This window comes from Ornithorhynchus anatinus, chromosome 19 (assembly GCF_004115215.2).
Source record: "Ornithorhynchus anatinus isolate Pmale09 chromosome 19, mOrnAna1.pri.v4, whole genome shotgun sequence".
Lineage (NCBI taxonomy): Eukaryota > Metazoa > Chordata > Mammalia > Monotremata > Ornithorhynchidae > Ornithorhynchus > Ornithorhynchus anatinus.
In genome coordinates this window covers 19,174,434-19,193,799 of record NC_041746.1, presented here as the reverse complement: position 1 = coordinate 19,193,799, position 19,366 = coordinate 19,174,434, and the positions used below count along the sequence as shown (strand labels likewise).

At 45.0% G+C, this 19,366-nt stretch overlaps 2 protein-coding genes across 5 annotated transcripts in view; one reads left to right on the top strand and one right to left on the bottom strand.

Moving 5' to 3' along the window:
* Positions 1–14,413, top strand: part of MFSD4B (major facilitator superfamily domain containing 4B) — a 32,897-nt gene extending 18,484 nt beyond the window's left edge. For all 3 annotated transcript variants that reach the window (XM_039914781.1, XM_029047176.2, XM_029047175.2), the window contains 3 exons: positions 5,443–5,611; positions 6,487–6,603; positions 8,358–14,413. In XM_039914781.1, coding sequence (XP_039770715.1) covers positions 5,446–5,611; positions 6,487–6,603; positions 8,358–9,595 — 1,521 coding nt within the window. In that variant the 5' untranslated portion in view covers positions 5,443–5,445 and the 3' untranslated portion in view covers positions 9,596–14,413. The remainder of the gene's footprint in view (positions 1–5,442; positions 5,612–6,486; positions 6,604–8,357) is intronic.
* Positions 14,414–17,548: 3,135 nt separating this feature from the next.
* The window catches only part of REV3L (REV3 like, DNA directed polymerase zeta catalytic subunit), a 211,016-nt gene continuing 209,198 nt past the window's right edge, over positions 17,549–19,366 (bottom strand). For both annotated transcript variants that reach the window (XM_029047173.2, XM_029047174.1), the window contains one exon: positions 17,549–18,676. In XM_029047173.2, the coding sequence (XP_028903006.1) occupies positions 18,536–18,676 (141 nt within the window). In that variant the 3' untranslated portion in view covers positions 17,549–18,535. The remainder of the gene's footprint in view (positions 18,677–19,366) is intronic.

The window sequence follows — 19,366 nt, the reverse complement described above, 5'->3', positions numbered from 1 at the left end:
TGGCAGTTGAAGCTGTGGGAGCGAACAAGTTCTCCAGAGGAGTGGGTGTAGATGGAGGATAGAAGGGGACCCGGAACTGAATATGGATGGACTCTCAAAGATGGAGGGTGCTAGGCAAAGGAGAAGCCTGTAAAAGAAACTGAGAAGGAGTAGCCAGAGAGATAGGAGGAGAACTAGGGGAGGACAGAATCGGTGAAACCGAGATTAGATAATGTTTCAAGGAGAAGGGAGTGGTTCAAGGAGAAGGGAGGGAATGGATGGAGCACTGGTCCGGGAATCAGGAGGACACGGGTTCTAATTCCGGATCCCCCACTTATCTGCTGTGTGACCTTGAGCAAGTCACTTAACTTCGCCGTGCCTCAGTTATCGTATCTGGAAAATGGGGATTAAGACTAGTATTAGAGAGTAGGCACCTGGTAGGGACCGTGTCATTTTGTGTGTTTTGTATTTGGTATCCACCAGAACAACTTCACGTTATTTCTGAAAACAGACAAAACTTTTACTGACAATAATTTACTATCAAAGTTCAATCTTTGTTGAGTTTTAAAATCTAAATGTAAGTAGTAGATTAGTTTGCATGTATGGAATATTCAAAATTAGCTTCCTCCTATGTGTAATTTATAATAATACCTGCTATCCTCGTTAGATTGTAAGCTCCTCGAGGGCAGGGATCAAGTCTGCTAACTGTACCGTCTCAAGCGTTTTATAAAGTACGGTGCACAAAATAAGTGCTCAATAAATATTGTTGGTTGATTGACTACTCTCTCAGCTTCCTTGGTGGTTGCCCTCTCTCCAGCCTTCCCTCTGCTGCAAGAATGAACTTTCTGAAGTGTTGCTCAGCACACAGTCCTACTCCTTCAAACCCCGTTTTGGCTGCCGACGTGCCTCGACATCAATGGAGAACTCCTCCTGATTCGCTTCAGGACTCTCCACCGGTTCTCCCCCATCTTACCAGTATTCTCTCTTCACCTTCACTGTCACCTTCACTGGTTAACTTGATCCCATCCCGGTAAACTTTGTAACCATCCCTCCTCCTCAACTTTCCCACTCCATCCCTTCCCTCAGGCTGTTCTCCAGGCTTGGAGTCCCTCTCTCCATCTGACAGTGCTCATCCCAGCTCTCATCTGATCCCACCTAGACTACCACATCTGACTCCTCACTGACCTCCCTGCCTCCCATCTCTACCCACTCCATTTCAGACGTCGAACTCTGCTACGTGGATCATTGCGCTAAAAAAAAAAAAAGAACCCTTCAGACCACGTCTCCCCACTCCTCAAGAGCCACCTGGTTGCCCATTCACCTCTGCAGCAAGCAGAACATCCTAACCGTCGGCCTTAAAGCAATCCGCTTGCCCCGTCTTATCTCACCTCGCTGATCTCCTACTGGGCCCAGATGGCCCACTTGGCTCCTCCAGTGCCAGCTTGTTCACTGAGCACCAATCTCATCTGTTTTGCCGCCTCCCCCTTTCCCATGTCCTCCCTCTGGCCTGGAACTCTCTCCCCCTCCATTTATGCCAGACCACCACTATCCCCACCTTCAAAGTCTAATTATGGTATTTGTTAAGTGTTTATTTTGTGCCAGGAGCTGTACTAAGCACTGGGGTGCTTACAGACAAATGGAGTTGGACACAGTCCCTGTCCCACACGGGGCTCACAGTCTCAATCCCCAGTTTGCAGATGAGGTAACTGAGGCCCAGAGAAGTGAAGTGACTTGCCCAGGGTCACACAGGCAAGTGGCAGAGCTGGGATTAGAACCCATGACCTTCCGACTCACAGTCCCGTGCTCTCTCCACTGTACCATGCTGCTTCTTATTAGAAACCCATTCTCTTTTCCCCAACTCCCTCTCCCTTCTGCATCATTTGCGCCTTTGGATCTGTACCTTTTGGGCATTTGGTATTCTCACTACCCTCAGCCCCACTGCATTTACATACATATCTATAAATTATTTATATTAATGCCTTTTTTCCCCTCTGGGCTATAAACTCGTTGTGGGCAGGGAATTCATTCATTCAGTCATATTGAGCAGTTTCTGTGTGCAGAACACAGTACTAAGCACTTGGGAAAGTGCAATACAACACTAAACAGTGACATTCCCTGCCCACAACAAGCTTATAGTCTAGGGGCGGGGAGACAGACATCAATACAAATAAATAAAATGACAGATATGGACATTAGTGCTGTGGGGCTGGGAGGGGAGAAGAGCAAAGGGAGTGAGTCAGGGTGCCAGAGAAGGGAGAGGGAGATGAAAAGAGGGGCTTAGTTTGGGAAGAGATGTGCCTTCAGTAAGGCTTTGAAGGGAAGAATGAGTATACCACCTCTGTGTATAACGCTCTGTGCACAGTAAGCATTTAATAAATTCCATTGATTGATGGATTGACCGGCCACAGCTCTTCCCATATTCAAGGATATTTATATTCAAGGACTAAGCATGTCCATCCTCAGTGCTTTGTGTATATACGCTTATTCAATTATATCGTTTACTGGAGTTAGAAATAATCATTTATTGAGCGCTTATTGTGTTGCAGAGAACTGAACTCTTGGGAGAGTACAGTATAGCAGAATTGGTAGACAACATTCCCTGCCTACAAGGCATTTACAACCTAGAGGGCGAGACAGACAATATAAATTATGGATACGTACAGAAGTGCTGTGAGGCAGAGGGTGGGGTGAATAAAAGATACCAAACCAAGTGGAAGGGCAATGCAGAAGGGAGAGAAAGTAGGGGAGATATTTTATTTCTGTCTCCGTTAAAGTTGTAAGCTCCTTTGGAGCAGGTAATATTCATTCATTGTATTTATGGAGTGCTAACTGTGTGCAGAGCACTGTACTAAGCGCTTGGAAAGTACAATTCGGCAACAGATAATGACAATCTCTTCCCAACGACGGGCTCACAGTCGAGAAGGGGGAGACGGAATATGTCACTTTGTACTGAATTTTCCCAAGTGTTTATTATAAATGTTTACCATTGCACCCAAAGGACACTCAATAAATATTATTACTAGTACTTCTTTTGATGAGATATCTACGTGGAGCATTTTGCTAAAAAAAACAAAAACAGGCCTCATCTCCCCACTCCTCAAGAACCACCTGGTTGCCCAACCACCTCTGCAACAAGCAGACATTAACATAAAGAAATAATTTATATGTAATTTAAAGATTTGTACATTAAGTGCCATGGGCTTGAAGGTGGAACAGATATCAGGAGCCCAAAGGTCACAGATCCAAGTGCATGGATGCAGAAAGGAGAGTGAGCTGGAGAAAAGAGGGCTTAATCAGGGAAGGCCTCTTGGAGGAGAGGTGACCTTAATAAGGCTTGGAAGGTGGGGAGAGTGGAGGTCTGGTGAATATGGAAGGGGAGGGAGTTTCAGGCTAGTGGTGCTTGAGGAGCATCCTTCCCGTCTCTCAGGCCCGCAATCTCAGTGTCATCCTTGACTCGTCCCTCTCGTTCACCCCACACATCCTATCCGTTACCAAGACCTGCCGGTTTCACCTCTACAATATCGCCAAGATCCGCCCTTTCCTCTCCACCCAAACGGCTACCTTACTGTTATGGGCTCTCGTTATATCCCGGCTAGACTACTGTGTCAGCCTTCTCTTTGACCTCCCTTCCTCCTCTCTCGCCCCGCTCCGGTCTATTCTTCACTCCGCCGCCCGGCTCATCTTCCTGCAGAAGCGATCTGGGCATGTCACTCCCCTTCTTAAACAACTCCAGTGGTTGCCTATCGACCTCCGCTCCAAACAAAAACTCCTCACTCTAGGCTTCGAGGCTCTCCATCACCTCGCCCCTTCCTACCTCTCCTCCCTTCTCTCTTTCTACCGCCCACCCCGTACGCTCCGCTCCTCTGCTGCCCACCTCCTCACCGTCCCTCGGTCTCGCCTATCCCGCCGTCGACACCTGGGTCACGTCCTCCCGCGGTCCCGGAACGCCCTCCCTCCTCACCTCCGCCAAACTGATTCTCTTCCCCTCTTCAAAACCCTACTTAAAAATCACCTCCTCCAAGAGGCGTTCCCAGACTGAGCTCCTCTTCCCCCTCTACTCCCTCTGCCATCCCCCCTTTACCTCTCCGCAGCTAAAGCCTCATTTTCCCCTTTTCCCTCTGCTCCTCCACCTCTCCCTTCCCATCCCCACAGCACTGTACTCGTCCGCTCAACTGTATATATTTTCGTTACCCTATTTATTTTGTTAATGAATTGTACATCGCCTTGATTCTATTTAGTTGCCATTGTTTTTACGAGATGTTCTTCCCCTTGACTCTGTTTATTGCCATTGTTCTTGTCTGTCCGTCTCCCCCGATTAGACTGTAAGCCCGTCAAACGGCAGGGGCTGTCTCTATCTGTTGCCAACTTGTTCATCCCAAGCGCTTAGTACAGTGCTCTGCACATAGTAAGCGCTCAATAAATACTATTGAAAGTGTACAGGCTGGGCTGTAGTGAGGAAAAGTAGGAATGGGTGAGCTTATTGAGTGCTTTAAAGCCACCGGTCAGGAGTTTCCGATGGATATGGAAGTGAATGGGGGCTCATGAGAAGTGTGGCGCTGAGGACTGAACTTTTAAGAAAAATGATCAGGCAAGCAGAGTGAAGTATGCACTGCAGTGAGGAGAAACAGGAAGCAGGGAGGTCAGAGAGGAGGCCGATGAAATAGTCAAGATGGATACAAGTGCTTGGATCAGCATGATGGCAGTTTGGATGAGGAGGAGAGGGTGGATTTTAGAGCTGTTGTGAAGGTAGAACTGACGAGATTTGCTGACATTGATTGGGTTGAATGAGAGATGGGTTGGGGATAATGCCAAGGTTGCGGACTTGTGAGAAAGAATGGTGATGCTGTCCTACAGTGATGGGAACGTCAACAGGAAGGACAGGTTTTGGGTAGGAAGATGAGGAGTTATGCTTTAGATATGTTAAGCTCGGGGCGTTGGTGGGACATCCAAGTAGAGAAAACCTGAATCAGTGAATCAGTTAGTGGTATTTATTGAGTGCTGACTTTGTGCAAATCACTGTACTAAGTGCTTGGGAGAGTACAATACTAAGGAATTAGCAGACACTGCAGACAAGGGCTGGAGAGGTAGATTTGGGAACCATCTATGTCGAGATGACAGTTGAAATCGTTGGAGTGAATGAGGTCTCCAAAGGAGCGGATGTAGATAGAGAATAGAAGGGGACCCAGAACTCAGTCTTGAGGGGCTCCCACAGTTAGTGGGTGGGAGGAAGAGGAGGAGCCCGCAAAAGAGACTGAGGAGTGGCCAGAGAGTTAGAAGGAGTAGATAGAGAATAGAAGGGGACCCAGAACTCAGTCTTGAGGGGCTCCCACAGTTAGTGGGTGGGAGGAAGAGGAGGAGCCCGCAAAAGAGACTGAGGAGTTGCCAGAGAGTTAGAAGGAGAACCAGGAGAAGAGAGTTGGTGAAGCCAAGTTTAGATAGTGAACTTCTTTTTTTATACCCTAGGGCATGAGTATCGCGATTCTCGGACCCACATTTCAAGATTTGGCCTCAAATGTGAACAGCAACATTAGTAGTATTTCTTTTATTTTTGTGGGCCGCTCATTTGGATATCTGGGTGGTTCTGTGATTGGTGGAATTCTCTTTGACTGCATGAATCATTTTCTTCTTTTGGGTAAGTATTAACTAGCACCTTGAAAAAAATCCGTACTGTTTTTCGTGTTACCACATTTCCCTCGTGTCTAATAAAACTCGAGAAGTGATATTGGCCTGAAAGGTGATGTATTAAAATGTTCTGATGTAGTAGAGAAATGAGCTTTCTCTCCTCTGTTCTCCCCTCCTTCAAGCAAGTTTGATATTGGGGAGTCTGCATCTATGAGGTTGCCAGTTTAGAGACTGGAGTATTCAAAAGTTTTCTGGATCTCCAACACACGGATGCTGGGAGGGTGGGTTCGTTAGTATCGGGAGAGGGGCTTGGGCCAGGTGTGATAAATAAGGTTTGCCCAGTAACCAGTTTGAGACCCTTCAGACTAGAGGTTAGGGAACGGAATTAGGGAGAAACTGAACTTGGTTGGAGTCAGTTTCCCTCCAGTTATCTCTCGGGGACTTCAGGCAGTCAGCCGAGTGACTTTTGGAGCTGTTTGGTGCATCTTTTTAGCTGTCTTTTTGAAAAGGGAAATTTGGAATATTTCTGACTTGCGGAAGCAGTGAACCCTTGGTTTTTTGGCACCAAACCAGTGGAAAACTAGACACCAGCATCTCTGAGGTTGAATTTCTCAGGTATGCTGGTTAACGAAGCTATGACTGTAGTTTCATGTCAGTCAGTCGTATTTATTGAGCGCTTACTGTGTGCAGAGCACCGTATTAAACACTTGGGAGAGTACAGTATAACAATATAACAGACGTATTCCCTGCCCACAACGAGCTTACTAGAGGTGTACTCGGTGACTTGCGTTTTATGTCGACCTTGGAGATTGCGAAGTATGCTATTTTAAAGAAACTTTTGCGTGATTGAAAGACAGTTACCTAATTTTTATCTTTTCCCCTCAGGAATTTCGATGTTGGCCACAGCCATTGGTCTCTATCTTGTCCCATTCTGCAAGAGAGCGATCTTACTCGCCGTTATGATGTCAGTCTTTGGAGTTTCTATGGGAGTTCTAGACACAGGTTAGTGAATATGCCATCCACATCTCTAGGGAACGGATGGGGAGGTGGTTTCCCTCAGAGTATTTCAAATTGGGTTTCTTCCTCCAAAAGAAGGTGCTGCTGTACCAAACAGTGGTTTAGGCACCCAGCAAAGTCTGATTTGCCTGGTTACCTTAGTATTTGCTCACCCCAAACAGAAGAAAGTTGAGTGTGAACTCTTGTAAGCACTTGAAAGAGTAAAGTGGATATAGACCCTTCCCTCAAGGAGCTTAGACTCTAGGAGGGAAGACATTGTAATTATGTAATTTTCAGTGGATTGCTCTGCTTCTTAAGTATGGGAGGGCCATCTGGCAAATCAGTCAGGAGCTCTATGGGCAGGAGGAGAGTGTGCAGTGGAAGAAAGGACAAATAAAAGAGGCCTCTCCTCCTCTTCCTCCTCCTCCTCCCCTATCCTTGGCCCTGGAGAGTGAGTCTCCTCTCACCTCTGCCCTCTGGCTCCCTACTTGGGCCACTGTGGAAGTGGAGTGGCTTGGGAATGGTTGGACTCTGGGCTCACATCTATCATGTGCCATCTCGAAGCAAGCACTCAGGGGTTAGGCCCTGGGCTGATGGTGGTCCAGGGGTGCTGCAGCTGGCCCCACTCTCAATCCATCAATCAGTGGTATATTCAGTGAACGTTTACTATATGCAGAGTGCTGTACTGAGTGCTTGGGAGAATACAGTAGACTTGGTAGACATGTTCCCTGCCCAAAAGGAGCTTATGGTCCAGAGGGGAGACAGAGATTAAAATAAATTATAGATACAGAGGGGCTGAAAGTGGGGTGAATATCAAGTGCTTAAAGGGTACAGATCTCATCTATCTCGCCCCCGACTCCTGACCGCAAGAAACAGCCTAAAGGGGAAGGCAGATGTTAAAATACATTACGGATATGTTCATAAGTGCTCTGGGGCTGAGGGTGGGGTGAATAAAGGGTAAAAATTCAAGTTCAAGGACAAAACAGAAGGGAGAGAGAGGAGAGGAAATGAGGGCTTAGTTGGAGGAGGCCTCTTGGAGGAGATGTGATTTGAATAAGGCTTTGAAGATGGGAAGAACGATCGCCTGTCAAATAGGAAGAGGGAAGGTGTTCCAGGACAGGCAGGATGTGGGCAAGGGGGCGGTGGCGAGATGGACGAGATCTAGGTACAGTGAATAGGTTGGTGTTAGAGGAGGAATGGATGTCAAAGGCCTTGCGTTCTAATTCTGGCTGGGTCACTTGTCTGCTGTGAGACGACGGACAAGTCACTTTGCTTCTTTACGCCTCAATTTCCTCAGCTGTAAAATGGGGATTCAATACCCGTTCTTTCTCCTACTTTGACGGTGAGCCCCACTGTGGGACAAGGACTGTGTCCGACCTGAATATCTACTCCCCCTCTTAGTACAGTGCTTGGCCCAAAGCCCTTAACAGATACCAGTATTATTAACAAGCAACTCCTTCTGGGGAAGGGTGGTGCGTCACTTCTCAGTTTCTCACCTCCTAAGCGCTCAGTTCTGAGCACTGCAACCAGTGGCTCAAATACGATTACTGTTATTTTGAGTTTTACGATCATAATATGGGGCCAAGGATATTTAATATTTGGTGATAACCTAGGCCACAGAAAACAACTGTGTGAATGTCACCACGTCGACCATTGTGAAAGCCAATCCTCGGTGGAGAGATTTTACGGCTAATTTATTGACTAGTTGGGTTCACGTCGGGATTTGAGTTGGAAATGGATTCTGCCTTTTCTCATTGCAGGTGGCAATATCCTCATCCTAGAGACTTGGGAGCAGAGAGCAGCACCTCACCTGCAGGCCTTGCACTTCAGCTTTGCCCTGGGGGCCTTTGTGGCTCCAATCCTGGCCAAATTGGCACTGGGCGGCGTTGGCCCGGCCGGGAATGTGACGGGGGCTGACCAGGCGAATCTGTCTGCCCGCGACCCTCCGGCTGCGGCCGATCTGGAAGCTGTGTTCGGGCTCCCCGCCGATATGAATTTTCTTTTGTCCTACGTTGTTACAGGAACCTATGTTTTTGTGGTTTTCATCTGTATTTTGGTTTTATTTCTCAAGAGGAGCCCAAGTCAGGAGAAAACGAAAGCATCTGCTCAGAAGTCCCAGACTGCCAAATATCATAAGACCCTCCTGGGCCTCCTTTTCATCTTCTTCTTCTTCTACGTCGGCGCCGAGGTGACGTACGGCTCTTACGTCTTTTCTTTTGCGACGCGGCACGTCCACGTGAAAGAGAGCGAGGCGGCGGGGCTCAACTCGGTATTCTGGGGGGCGTTTGCGGCGTGCAGGGGCGCGGCCATCTGCTTCGCTACGTGTCTCTACCCTGGGACCATGATCGTGATGAGCAATATTGGCAGCTTGCTTTCTTCTCTGCTCCTGGTCCTTTTCTATAAAAGTCCAGTTTGCCTCTGGTCAGCCACGGCTGTGTATGGGGCCTCAATGGCCACCACCTTCCCTAGCGGCATTTCCTGGATCGAGCAGTACACGACCATCAGGGGCAAGTCTGCTTCTTTGTTTGTGGTCGGCGCCGCCTTGGGAGAGATGGTTATTCCTGCCGTGGTCGGAACTCTTCAGGGAGAGTATTCCCATCTCCCCGTGGTCCTCTATACCTCTCTGGGGTCAGCGCTAGCCACTGCTCTCTTGTTCCCTGTGATGTACAAATTTGCAACCTCACCTCTTGAGAGGACACTGAAGAAAAACAGAAAGAGTGAAGATCAGAAAGCACTGCTGCCTGGCTCTGGGCTTAATGATGGTGAAGAAGAGGAGGAGGTGGCAGAAAGTTGGAATGAAGCTGCCTTTGAAGTGATTGAGATGAATGAGGGGCTGCAGAGCTCTGTGCTCGAGCCATCTAGGGCAATCCCTGGGGGAGTTCTGGCTCCGGTTTCTAATCAGCATTGTTCATACAATGTAGTCGTTGATTCCTCCCCCCGAATTCTGGGCAACTCCCCAGAGAAGCAAGTCATTACTGCCCAGGAAAAGAACGTTTAGCACCCAAATGATTAATTTCCCTCCTCAGCCCGTTTCCTAAAGAGGCAGAACGTCCGCAGGTTTTGAGATACTACTCAAAACCCAGTACTACTTATTCTGTAAGCAACAAGTACCAGAAAGTTGTGGATTGGGGTTTTCGGTTGTGACTGGAGATTTATTCTTGCCTTAAGATGAGGAAGAAGAATCGAGGGTTTTGAGAACCCTGAACGTCACAGAGAGAAATGGAGGTCATCTCAAGGAGGGCGTTTGAGGGGTAGAACAAATAACGTTCACGAAGCCCAGGCTTCCATAGTTCATCAGTGGTATTAATTATTGGGTGCTTACTACGTGCAGGGCGCTTTACTGAGCACTTAGTTCACCCGGGGAGTAGGTCAGAGGGTGCCTTCACAGACGGCCGATAAATGCGTTAGGGGTTTCTGCTAATAATAATAGCTCTGTTCGTGTCGACCCACTCAGCATCCTTCTTGATGCCGCTCTTCACTCGGAAGCTATTCGGAGCAGAGTCGGTTATGATACGGGGTCTGAGGGAAGTCGTTTTGCCCGTCTTGACATTTTTGGGGGAGAGGGCTGAAAAGTGAGAAACACGATAAACATCTCTAGTTAATGGAGGTGGTGTTGACTCAATCTCATGGCTTGTCAGCTTCCTTGCCCCAGTGGTCGAGTCCCATTTTAAAGGACAGGCCTTTGTTTAGCAAGCCACTGAGCTGTAGTAAGATGATACTGTAAATACCGATATCTATATTTCAAAGAAAAGCCTAGGTTGGTAATTTATTTTTTTATCAAGGTAGCGAATTTTTTAAAAGGGGGAAAACCTGAAGACAAACTGTGTTTAAAAATAGTTTAGACACTATTATACTGGGCGTCACCTTCAAGAGCCATTACTAGTTCAGTGCTCTGCACACAGTCAACACAGTGAATAATACTGAGAGGCACAGGTAGGTAGGGTGAACGGAAGAATTCAAAGGAAAGAAGGCCTTACCTCTTTTCTCTTCCCTGCCGAAATCCCACTACTTTCTTAAGCAAATCCTGGTACCTATCTTGTGGGCGCCAGCTACTTCCTCTTCTCCCCTTCCTCTATCCAGGCCCCATCTCACGTGACCTAGGACTGAGGCAGAAGCAGCTGGACCAACAATTGGGGGAAACGACTGTGTAAGTAGGAGGAAGCAGGAACTTCCAAATTGCAGCTCTCTCTGTGTCTCTCCCCATGTCCCCCCTGTTGACTGTGTGTTGGCTTTGCCAACCTCTGTATCCACAGTGTGCCCGGATAATGCATTACCTCCTCACCTCTCCCTACCCGTTCTTGATTTATCCCCAGCCATCTGAACCCCTTTTCTCAGATGCTCTGAGCATGAGGGGAAAGGAGGGGAAGAAAGGGAAGGATTGGAAGTGGGGTGGGAGGAGGGAAGATGGTGCTTATTGTCTGATGCTGTACTATTTTTTCCTCTACCACTGTTGCTGCCTCAGTTAAAGTGATCCACATCCCCTGCCAAGCTAGGTCATTCTCAATGCAGTCTTTATCGAGACCTGAATTATTTTGCTCTGGTTACTTGCAGAAAAATCAAATCAATCAATCAGTCGTATTTATTGAGTTGTATTTATATGCAGAGCACCGTACAGAGCGCTTGGGAGAGTACGCTGCAACAGAATCAGCAGACATGTTCCCTCCCCATAATGAGAATAATGGGCAAATACACTCGGCCTTGTTCTGGGCAGACACACCAAAGGTTTCCCTAGAATTCACATTCAAGAAGTAGAACAAGTCTTTGTCCTTCTGGAAGGAGGCTTCATTTGCTCCGATGGAAAAGACTTCTGAGATAAGCTTCTTCTCGGGTTCTTTCTAGCACTTGTCGTGCCGCTGTTGAGAATTAGTGAGCATGAAAGTCTCCCAAAGGCTTAGTTCAGTACCATCATTTACGGTGTAAGCGCTCAGTAAATACAGTTGATTGATTGTGATAGGCCCTGAGTGGAAAGTGGGACATGGTTATGTCTCGGTAAAGGTCACTTCTATTTCCCTGGCTACAAATCACCATTTAGGTCTCTCATCTGTTGCTGTCTTTTCTTTTTTTGTATTCTCACTGTTGAGTGCTGGTTGTAGGCAAGTCTCTGGAGGTGGCTTGTACATAAAAGAAATTCAAGATAGAAAAATGGGACTATTCAGTGTTTCTTCCTTTTTCTAATGCAGGAAAAGTGCTAGAATGAATCAAAAGAGTTAGAAGTACCTTTTTCTTTGAAAAATATGTTTCTTAGGCAGTTACCAAAATCTCATTTACTGCTTTCAATCAGGATATTGAAATAAAGATTAAAACATAAAATATTTCATTTTTAAGAACATATAAAATAGTGCAGGTATCTTGCAGCTAAGCTGAGCCAGTTTCAGTGTAACTTCTTTATAGATAAGCAAGTGGAAACTGAGGATCCCCCGTGTGGTCCATTAAAATGAGTTTATTGTAGCGAGTGTGTAGTCACTGTTGTCAGGGCTGCGCCACTCAAATCCCTCCTCCAGGAAGGAGGCTGGTTAAATATATTTATCAGCTGGTCTGGATAATCTGGGTTAAGGCTTCTTGCATCAATGTGGAGACTTGTAAGTGTAGAATTCTGACCAGGCAATTCTTGGAGAGCACATTTTCGGCTAATGCTTTATGATCGCCTAGGACAGTGAACAAGATTAGTTATTTCCCTGCTGCAGTTTATTTGTCCAAATAGATTTGGATGTAGGGAAAAAATGTGTGGTGACCAGGCATTGTGAAACATCTCTGTTGTTATTTTTTAAAGTTGTTGTATGCGAATACATTCTCACAATGAGTGATTTGGCACTTTCCCCTTTTAAGGGTATTTATGAGCTTGTTTTAACGCATCATCTCAGGACATTTCGTTTGTAGATTTGCACCTGTAAGAACTATATACTTTGTCATGTCATTAGCAGGGCTGGAAGTGAGCCTGAACTGGAATAAGAGAAGGTCCTGGAATGGGTGTTGAGGGGCTACTGTGCCATGAGGTCATGGACTGTGGCTAACATGACCTTCAGCAGTCGGCCTCTCCCTTCTCCTGCAGCTGCTCGCATCCTGGGTTGGGAGGGATGGGGGGCTGGGGTAGTTAGAAGGCTTTTGGACTTTCAGCACTGGTCAGGAACACTAACAGCTGACCGTAGGTGGACACCTTTGCCAAGTTGAAGTCTGCTCCAGGGAATTTCCCAATCCTGGTTGGGGCAGGCTCTTTCAGCAGGAACACGTCCCCAAGCCGAGGGTGGAAGGCAATGAGAACACTGGATTTGACGTGTACAGTTTTGTCCTATGGACAATTTTAGAAATTCAGTTGTCCCATACAATCAAAGCAGTCTAATTTGAATCATCCGAAGACTTCTCGAGTCTACCAGTGTTTGATACGTAGTAGGCGCTTAACGATGATCATAATGTACAGTATTTTCATTTCTTTAATCAATGATCAAATATCCTGAATCCAGTTCAAGCTTTAATCTTAATGTGGCATAGACCTTTTGAAAAATATGAAAATATTTGAAAAATATGAAATTTAAAAGACACACTGAAGATTACATTTGAAAGAGAAAATCCAAATGTCTGTGTGTCTTATTTCATGGCATCAGGATTATTTGAACACTTCAAGAAATAAAGGTCACAGCAAGATCCCAAGATACCAAACAAGTGTGTCTGGCTGCAGGTGACCTGTTTTGTTTCTCTCTCTCATGATAGGCCATTTTTTTTGTTTTTTAATCTGAATAAATTGAGATCCCAGTGATTCCTTTTGGTCGGTTTTCTGGATCTGCTAACAAAAAATATCCCTTCATTATTCTTACAATTGAGATCTCATCATGACAAATTGTATTTGTCAGATTTGAAATTACTGTTTATTCCTCAGAGACTCTAATTATTGCCTTCAGTAATTCAGTACAGATAAGGTACAAGAAAGGGCAATGAAAAAATAAATTGCTCGTACCATCACTGCTTGAAACACCAGTGGAATTTCAATCCTTGAGGGATGGCTCATTAATACTTTATTATGGAAGGTGCTTGGAATATGGATAACTGGGGACTTGAAATTTAGTCTCTTACAGAGATGTGCTTTCTCTCCTATTATTGACTTAAAGATAATTAAACTTTTAGATCATGTGAAACAACTTTCCTCTGCTTCAAATGGTACAAAATACTAGTTCTTATTGTTTAAGAGTGAACATTTCCCCCCTCATATATGGAATATAATCGGAATTCCTCTTGTGGATCAGGATTAGGAAAGTGACTCAACTGCATTAGTCACAACAAAGTATTTTCATTTAAACCTTATTAGAGATAAATTCCTTAGGAACGCATTCATTCTTATCAAACTTACATTTCATTCCTATGAAGAAAAATCTGGTTTTTATTGGGTGCTTATGGAGGTCAGAACCCTGTCCTAAGCGCTTGGAAAAGTACAGTAGAGTCAGTAAAAGTAATCCCATGCCCACAAGGAGCTTGTAGTCTTCAAGAAAACAAATGAAAAAACTCCAGGCAAGGTGCCATTTTGTTTGACAGTTGCACTTAACCTCTACATAACTAATAGTAAGATACAACTCTTTGGTGCCTTTTGTATTGTTTTATTTATGTGCTCATGTTCCTGCTTTTAATTTCACCCACACAGTCCACTGTATATAAATGCTCTTTTATTTTGCACAGAAGTGTTGATGTCAATACAGAAATAATGTTTTGTTTTGGGAGGGTGGAAAAGGCCTATTGGGTTTTCTCTATTTAAATGGAAGATTGCTCTATGTTTACATGAGTGTGTTTAAGACGAACTTTTATTAAATAAAGTAACTTGGATTAAATTGAATGATACATTTCCTTATGTACCCTCTGAGTGGCTATAGCTTTTCAAAAGAAAAGCAGCATGGCTCAGTGGATAGAGCACAGGCCTCAGGCTCAGAAGGATTTGGGAGAGAATCCCAGCTCCACCATTTGTTTACCGTGTGACCTTGGGCAAGTCATTTCTCTGTGCCTCAGTTGTCTCATCTCTAGAATGGAGACTGAGCCCCAGGTGTGACATGGACTGTGTCCAACCCAATTATCTTGTAATACTAATACTAAATACTAATACCCCAGCATTTAGTACAATGTCTGGAACATAGTAAGCACTTAACACATACCTTTTTTTTTAAAAAAGCTTCTGATGTTTTCTGTCAGCATGTCTGCTACCTGTCTAAAATGTGTGATGGTCTTCTGTGTTATGTGGCTGAATTCCTTGGGAATCCATACCCCAAATGTTTTGGAGGGAGTAAATTTTGTTTCATTAAAGTGTTGTTCAAAGGCACTCAATACATCAAGTGTCAGTGAAACTCTTTTGCTATCCAACCAAATCCCAACCATGTAGGCCTCCTGGAGTTGCCGTTGTAGCCATAAGGATTCAGTCCTGCTTTGACGTGATAAAAGGTTCCGATCGGCCCCTTAGTTTAAAGGGTGAGGAGTTTGGCATTTAGTCCCAAAGCCTTTATGCTAATGACAATCGGTTAATTGCATTTATTGAGTGCTTCCTGTGTGTAGAGCACTCTGCTAAGTGCTTGGAAGAGTACGGTATAACAGAGGTGGCAGACATGGTTTTTGCCAATAAGGAGTTTACAATTTAGATGACAGTCCACTTTTAGAAGGTTTGGGCTGTTGGCAAGGAAGAACCATCAGGTGACTAGCATTTCGGTCAAATTTTTGAACTTTTTCATGGAAGGCAAAAGCTGTGTGTTGGGATCATTTCTTCTCATTCCTCATTTCCTGCTAATAATGTAATTATTAATAATTATGGTATGGGTTAAGGATTTATTATATGCCAAGGCAGTTTCTATAGTGCCGGAGCAGATGCAAGCTACTATTTTAGCTCCTTCCGTCGCTCACGGGTCTGTTCTGAAAAACAGCGTGGCCTAGTGGGTAGAGCATGGGCCCGGGAGGCAGAAGGTCTTGGGTTCTAATCCCAGCTCCACCACTTGTCTGCTGTGTGACCTTCGGCAAGTCACTTTCACTCTGTGCCTCGGTTACCTCATCTGTAAAATGGGGATTAAGGCTGTGAGCCCCATGTAGGACATGGACTGTGTACAATCTGATTATCTTGTATCTACCCCAGCAGTTACACGTGGTAAGCGCTTAACAAATGCCACGGGAAAAAAAAAAAAGAGGACCTAAGGGGAAAGCTCCAAGGCCCTGGGTGTAACGTTGGGATTCACCATTGCTTTCAAGGCTTTCACCATCGTAGATTGTTAGTATGGGTTTTGGAATTTAAAATCCAACTAAGAGTAATTAGAAATTAGTCACTCTGCCATCACCACTGTGTGCTCTCGGCAGAATAGTAGTAGGTCCTAGAGTTAGAAACCAACCTATAGTTGGAAAACAAGAAAAGCGACAGAACCATCAACAGCCCAGCTAAACTTGCCATTCGAAATTCACACAACAATGCAATCAGAAAATCTGCACGATTTCACTCACAGCAAAGACTCAAAAATGGAGCAAGGAAGCCATTCAAGAGAGGATTGATGATCCTTTCCCAAAAGAAGACAATTAACTCTATTTTTCTAAGGATCTTTAGACTAACAAAGATCTCGACCTAATGGTCAATTTAAGACCTAACTTATCAAAGTCAATAATATAATTACCTAGGCTTCAGACAGATGACCCAATAATTGAGAAGCAGCATGGGGTAGTGGAAAGAGCATGGGCCTGGGAGTCAGGGTCCTGGGTTCTAATCCCAGCCGTGTCAACTGCTTGTTGGGCGACCTTGGGCCGGTCACTTAATTTCTCTATGCCTCAGTTTCTTCAACTCTAAAAGGGGATTAAATACCTGTTCTCCATCCTACTTAGACTGTGAGCCCCATCTGGGCCGGGGATGGTGTCTGACCTATTCCAGGACTTAGAACAGTTTGACACATACTGAATGCTTAACAAGTACCACAGAATACAAAAACCAAAAAAACTGCAGTCATCTGCCAGGTACTTACTGTGTGCAGAGAGCACTGACCTAAGCACATGGGAGAGTTCAACTGAGGTTGTAGACGCATCCCCTGCCCACCGGGAACTGTCGAGAGGGGGAAGCAGACTGTTAAATCAGTGCCGGGAGGGCACTGGAGATGCAGAGAGGAGAGAGAGGAGAGAATTTCTATTACAATTTCGAAGGAAAGGGGAGTGGTAGGCTGTGATCTATGAAAGGGGAGGGAGTTCCAGGCCACGCGATCGGTGGAAAGATGAGATCGGGGTGCAGTAAGTTGCCTTTAAAGGAGCACCGCACTGTCAGAATTCGGCAACTGCAGCCTCACAGTAGTGAAGTGAGCACCGGAAAGAAAGAGACGAAAGCAATCCGACCAGAATCAAAGAAAAGTCCCCGGGGGCCTTTGAAAAAACGTCCTGCTTAGCAGCCCTCTTGCTCCCATTAGCCAGAACCCACCTTTTCTTGGCAAGTTCCAACCTTCAAAGGCTACTGAAGTCCTTTGCGGGTAGGAAGCGGTTATTACCTTAACAACCTAATGTCCAGTCCTCAAGGATTTGTAAACGTTGGGATAGTCATTGCACTGCCTGACCAGGTAACCAGTTTTCTGTTCCTGGGAGGTGGTCAGACAAGAAGCTCTTCCATTTCTGGTCCTCCAAGTCCCTGAAATCATTAACGGTCTAAAGAATTGACTTTGTATAGGAGAGGGTTTAGCATTCCTCGCGTCGACATCCTCGCTGCTGGTTCCGAACACAGCCTAGTAGCCTAATGAGAATCGAGCTGTTACCGGCAAAGAGGCCCAATGGCTGACTTCTTTCAGGGAGCAGTTTTTGCTGCCTCTTTCTTCAACCGCACTTGGAAAGGTGAGCAAAGCCGAGACAATACTGACCAATGCGAAGTATAAGTCGGGTACCCGTTATTCTTCCTTCACGTGACCTCCCTGGCAGGATCAGAGTCTCCTCGCTGAGAAATGGGATTCATTTCAAGTTCAAGTGATGCAAGCCGGGACAATCTTTCATATTTTATTCAATTTTAATATGGTTTCCATTATCAATTTTTAAAACAAAATGATTTCCAGTTTAGAAAACAATGCACTGACCACATAATTCCTTTTTTTTTCCATTTTATACAGTTATACAAATATTCTAAATACACATTTTGTGTTCAAGATGATGGCAAATAAACTGTACAGTAAGGAAAGAAAATATTTTAAGCGTATTTAGAAGCAATAGAAGTGTCTATACAAAAGAAGCCAAAATGGAATAAAATTTATCGTATTTAAAGTATTGCAACAGGCCCACAGGTTTGTAACAAAAATGTCTTTGCACAGTTCCTCACAATGCCCCATTAATAGCTAAAGCAAGACAGCGGTTTTTCGAAAATAATGTTCTGAAATGCAACACGTACACTACTGTTTACACAGTCTGATCAAAATAACCGAACTACTCTGAGTCAAGCAAAACCTAGAAGAAATATACCAAACAACTTTAAAATCATCTGTATAAAATTCATTGCACATTATTTTACTCAGTTGTTTGAAAAGTAAAAAAGTGTATTTACAAAATATCTCGCAGTCAAAATTATAAAGTGAATGGATAATATATCTCGAAGTAACACATGTTTTGATACTGACAGTCCAAGGAAAACACACTAATGGTTTTTCTTTAAGAGGTTTTCAGTGCTTCTTCCATAGGGAGCTAAACAGGACATACTCAAATGGATTTACAAGATGGTACACGGATTAGAGCTAATTCAACATCTGCATTATAAAACAGGATGTTAAAAAGGTGAATGAGGAATTTATACATCTTCAGCGAACCAGTCCTAGTTCGAGTGTCTTTTTTTTTAATCTAGTCGGCACAAATGTTCTAGTATTCTTCAGAAGACAGAGATCCGTGAATCGATGAAAATTGAAAAAGCACCATGCACAACGGTTTCAGTGTGTGGTAAACACGATAAAAGAAATAGCACCTGGAATCCCGGAACATCGATCGCTTAAAACTGGTCTAGGAGCTGACGGAGATAGGGTGCCTTGGATAATTCTCGACTTACTCTAGACAGCTTGAAAAGTACCGGGCAGTTCAGAGAAACGCACTGGATCTGCCGATCGAAACAGCCAGTGCAGTTCTTGCATATCTGAAAGAACACAGGAGAACATTCTAGGGCTCTTAATTAACCACATCTTTAGTTTAGGAACATCAAACTTTTGGTATTCCTTTCATTTCACATTTTCAGGGTGCCTGCCTACTATTACGGAATTGCTTCATAATCAAGATCTATCTCTCAAATCCATTTTTGACTCAGCTCACGTGTGTTTTTGAGTAGACTGAGAGGACGGTACTCCTGTTCAAGTGTGGTTGGGCGATCCACCCTCTGTTAACAATGCACGGTGAATTCCACGATGCCGAATGGTGGCATAAGGAGGTTAAGGAGAATAAGGAAACGGGGAGAGAAGGGGCCGAATTGAAAGGGCAGGCGACATGAAGCAAGGGTCTCACACGCTGACCTAAATTCCCCTGTCATTTCCAGATTGCCATGGATCCGCTCACCCAGGCTTCTGACAAACACACAGAGTGGGTATTCTTCAAAGAAAACCCAAACCTGCATGCCTGGATTTTTGAAAGCCTTTTATTAAGCCCGTTTACCCTGTTCTTTAATCTCTGCAGGAGATTCCACATCTGAATGGGGGACTTGTCCCGCGTCTCGGAGCCCAAACAGGAATTGTTTTTCCTGAGGTCTCCCCTACCTTTCAGAAGCATAACCTCCACCTTTTCCTTCTGTCCTATCCCTGCAGCCCTGCCAAATAGCTGTCCCCAAATTCCATCC